Here is a 4578-nt window from a genome sequence, read left to right as displayed (position 1 = left end):
GTTCAAAATACTTATATGTATATACTAACTTTAATACCAAACCAATTAAACCAAAAGTTTCTTAATAACATTAATGATATATCACACCAGCTACAACTATTTACTTTATATCACGTGAGATCACGGACAAAGTCCAGTCACGTGACATGAAAAAGATCTGTAACTGTAAATGACCTACCAATGAAGGACTATGGTTAAAGGCCTACCAAAAGTAAACATGTATCATGTATGTATGTATGTAGCACACTTTCATGAAAAAAAAAAGATATGGTTGAAAAAGTAAAACAATTTCATCTTATCCAAACTTAAGTTAATAACCATTAACCAAACAAACACATTGATATTAGTTTCATTTACAATCATATGTAAAACATTAATTAGTTAAATAAACTATTTATTTTAGCATATATGCACAAAAAGTAAAAAAATTAAAGCATTATAATTAAGTGATAATTAACGTAAACCGAGTGATCACGTTTGGTTAGCCGACTCGGCTAACGGGTTCTTAATCAACGCGCTGCCACGGGGACGGAATCCGGTGGTTTGAAAGTTAAATGATTCAAGATCCTTGTTATTGACAGATGGGTATTCGGACTTTTTCCAGAGTTTAGAGCTAAGAAGATCCGCACCGGGTAACTTACAACACAACGTTGGTTCGGGATTCAAAGTTGACTTTGCCAAGTCAAATGAGATCTCGTCGAGTGTTGACTCTACACCGCGCACACGAGACTCCAGTGACTGCATCCCGCTCATTGAGTTCCCGATAAATTTCTGTAATTTAGAATACGAGTTGTAACAATGTGACAAATGCAACATATTTTGTTAATGATATTTCAACTTAAAAGTAAATACCTGGAGGAGATCAAATAAATTGGACTGTTGGGATTTGATTTTAGCGAGCTGATTGCGGATCAAAGATAAGTCCTCGGAATCTTGCTGAACCGAGTTGATATTTAAACCGACATTGTTCCCTTCAACTCTGGAACTTGATCTATCTTCATGTTTTTGAGATTCATGCATCTTTTCATCAGAAATTTCACTAAAAAGGGCCCGTCTTGTTTCGTGTTTTGTAGGTTTGAGATTAACCTCAGCAGTGTTAAGTTTTTGATCATTCGGTTTCTTGCGATCCAGCTTACAGAACATGGCTGGACCGGTTTTCCTAATGTTACATGGCACCGTTCGCTTATTGATTATAGGAGGTGTTCTTGGTGGAATTTGTATGTCAGATTCTTCTGCAATATCACATTATAAAGCTGATTAAACTGTGAATCAAGAGTATCATTAAAGAACACTTAAATCATACACATTACAAAGTGAAAATTTGGGGATTTATGGATCAAAACTTGTTCAAATCATCTACTAATCGGTTTCAATTGTTAAGTTTTAACTATGTAATGTCGCTTTGAAATTACAAATATAAGTTTTTATAAGTTTTAAAAAGGCATTGAAACTGTATTGATTATGTTTCTTTGTATTTATATCTACTGCACTCGTACATATAGTTTAATTAATAAAAAATGACACCTCACGCGATTTTCATTATTCTACATTTCTACACATACCTTTAGAGGAATGTGATTCCGGCGGTGGTGACACCTCCTCCGACAAATCCGGAATCGCATTCCACGCTTCAATCATCCGGCTCATCGTCTCCCTAACACTTTTTACCTACAAAACATTACACAAATACAAATGCTTAGTCTCTTAAATAGCAGCCACTCGGCCAAAATACATTAATACATGTAGGGTGAGGTTATTGTACAATAATTACTTAACGTACGTTAGGTACGCGAGACGCTCAAAGGAAAAAATACCAAAACGCTCAGCCAAAAACCTAAAACGCTCAAAAACGGTTTTCGTGAAGAAAAGTAAAAATTGATCGATTACCGATCCAAAACTGTTTATTTCGGTGAACCAACAGTTAATTGGATATGTATTGAGGATTTCTGGATCGATTTCATGAATATAAGTATTTTTGTACCTAATGTTCGTTAAGCAGTTATTATATTCTATCTTTTCTCAATACATGTATATGCATATTATTATACCTTATCGATTTTTTTCGCCTCGAATATCTTCAAACACGACGCCTTAACCTCCGTCAACAAATCCGCCTCCACAACCGCCAATCTCTCCAACACCTCGGCCGCGGCTTTTCTAACACTCCAATCCTCACTTTTCGCCACAAACTCCGTCATAATCTTCACCAAATTCCTCGCAACGACCACACTCGAAGCCGCACCGACACCAACCACACTCACCACAACCGCCATCAACGCGGCTTTACCTCTAAAACCATCATTCTTCAACAACCTCTCAATCCGCGGTACCAACCGCCTCAAATACACAACATCCGGATGCGGTGAGCACGTAACCACCGCATCCATGCACAACGCGGATCCGATTTGAGCATTCGGATCCTGCTCCGTCACCACCGCGTCAACGAACGGTTTCATAACCGTTCCAAACGTCGGCTTGGTGACGTGAGCTGATACGGAGCCCGCGGCAGCGACACACGCGGCGCGGACCGCTGTGTCGGGGTCGCGGAGCATCCGTACAATAAAAGACTCCAGTTTCGACAAGTACGGGGATAACACGTCGCCGTGAGCTTCGGATAATGTCGAAATTAGCCGAACGCATTGTTTACGGACCGGAGACTTTTCGGACGAGTCGGTTGCGAACACTGATGATAAAAACGGTGGAATTGAGTCGTGAGTTAATGTTTTGGCGATGGAGTCGAGTTCGGTGGCTGCGGACGAGTGTGTGTCACGGTCTGAGAGTTTGTGGAGGCACGTGAGGACTCGGTGTTTGAAGTCACGTGCGGTGGAGTTTGGAGTTGGTGGCATTGTGGTGGTTTGGTTGTGGTGTCCGGTAGCATAGCCGGTGATGCAAGAAGAAGAAGAATAATAAGTGAGAATGAGAATAATAAACGGTGTGGCGGTTCTGAGAGCAGGTATATATGTTTGTTAAAAGGTGAAATTGGACTGACAATGCGACGTCGTTTATGTATTTGTTTGTTTTTATTATGTATCGCCTAATATCGGTTCTCACTTATCATATTGCATAAACCGAGTATTTTTAGAAAACCGAAATTAGAATCGGGAAAGAATTGATTCTGGGTATAGTTAATAGAAATCAAAACAGGGGCGGGTAGGAACCATTCTAGGTATTTGACTGGGACTTTCAAGTTTTTTTGGGTTTCGGACGGGTCCTTTCCGGATATATCTGGGGAGAAACCCAATACCAGGTCGTACCCGCGGGTGAGGTACGGTAGGAAATGGTTCCGGGTCAGATACAACAGGTGAGTCCAGAACCGGGTATTTTGTGTACCCGTTTGCGTCCATTACCTTAGATAGTGGGAGAACATTGAGTTTCTCAAACGTAAAATAATTCGATCGAGTCTCTGTGGTTTTTCTGACGGGTTGATTCACGTCAATGGAAAAGGGAAATAGCATTCTCGGCGTCACAATGTCGGACATCCCACATCGAATAGAGGAGGGAAACCGCAAAGGCAAATTGGCTATATAGTTCAATAGGTAATACCAAGAATTGAAACAATGTGGTTCTAAAAATGAGCTATGTGCGGTCACTCACCCTGCCTATATTTGCATATAGAGGTGAACAAATCAAGTATTAAAAAAACACGGGCTCGGGTATGATCAGGTATTGGAAAATTGAGTATTAGCATTACCCGGGTCAGGTTCGGATCCGAGTATTGCCTTTAAAAACCATACCCAATGTATCAGTTTCGGGTCGGGTAGGAAACCCGGTATTCTAAAACTGGGTATTTAAATACCTATTTCCAGGTATTGACTTTAAAAACCATACCCAATGTATCGGTTTCGGGTCGGGTAGGAAACCCGGTATTCTAAAACTGGGTATTTGAATACCTATTTCCAGGTATTGAGAAAACCATATTTTCGGGTTTTTTCCCGGGTTTTTTCCGGGTATAGATTGGAACTTTTTAGGGGTATTTTTCGGGTATTTTTCATTTATTTTTTGGGTATTTTTCAGTTATTTTTCGAGTATAAATCGGGTATTTGAAAACCCGGGTTCGGGTATGGGAAAAACCAGGTTTCGGGTATGGAACCGGTTCGGGTTTTCGGGTATTACCGGGTGTAAATGGGGTCCAATTCAGGTAGAGTCGGGTACGGGTTCATGTATTAAAAACTCGGGTATAAAAAAAACCAGTTTCAGGTTTTTTTCGAGTCCGGTCCCGAATACAGGTTTTTTGTGCACCTCTATTTGCATAGGGCCCGGGCTGACCGTGAGTAAAAACTTTTACCAAGTTCATCTCTTGTATAAAGTGCAACCTAACCATGTTTGATACCCCATAACCATATGTTAGTTTGTAACGCGTTTATACATAATTATTAGATATTTAAGTTACTTTTTACTATTTAATTTCAATATTTGGAACATGGATTGGTAATAATTTCAATAAATTGGAGGACTAGCATGAGATAGCATCATTATTGTGAGACGTGTTTATGAGCATCGGATGTTCCGGTACACCAAACATTATGTCTTCGCATTAATGATGGGGTGTGATTGATGACCCATCTCGTTCAACATGCA

General features: G+C 39.9%; 1 protein-coding gene across 1 annotated transcript; it reads right to left on the bottom strand.

Moving 5' to 3' along the window:
• Positions 1 to 377: 377 nt before the first annotated feature.
• On the bottom strand, positions 378 to 2993 carry LOC143575798 (TORTIFOLIA1-like protein 3). Its single transcript, XM_077060074.1, has 4 exons — positions 2049 to 2993; positions 1563 to 1668; positions 853 to 1232; positions 378 to 771 (listed from the first exon to the last, which is right to left on the bottom strand). Exons 1-4 carry the CDS (start codon positions 2844 to 2846, stop codon positions 472 to 474), a joined length of 1584 nt encoding a protein of 527 aa, XP_076916189.1. The 5' UTR covers positions 2847 to 2993; the 3' UTR covers positions 378 to 471.
• Positions 2994 to 4578: the final 1585 nt, after the last annotated feature.

This window comes from Bidens hawaiensis, unplaced genomic scaffold (assembly GCF_021521415.1).
Source record: "Bidens hawaiensis isolate Kalapana, Puna unplaced genomic scaffold, B.hawaiensis_p1.1 tig00027752_1, whole genome shotgun sequence".
Lineage (NCBI taxonomy): Eukaryota > Viridiplantae > Streptophyta > Magnoliopsida > Asterales > Asteraceae > Bidens > Bidens hawaiensis.
The sequence above is the reverse complement of the archived record's forward strand: the minus strand, read 5'-3'. Positions and strand labels throughout refer to the sequence as shown.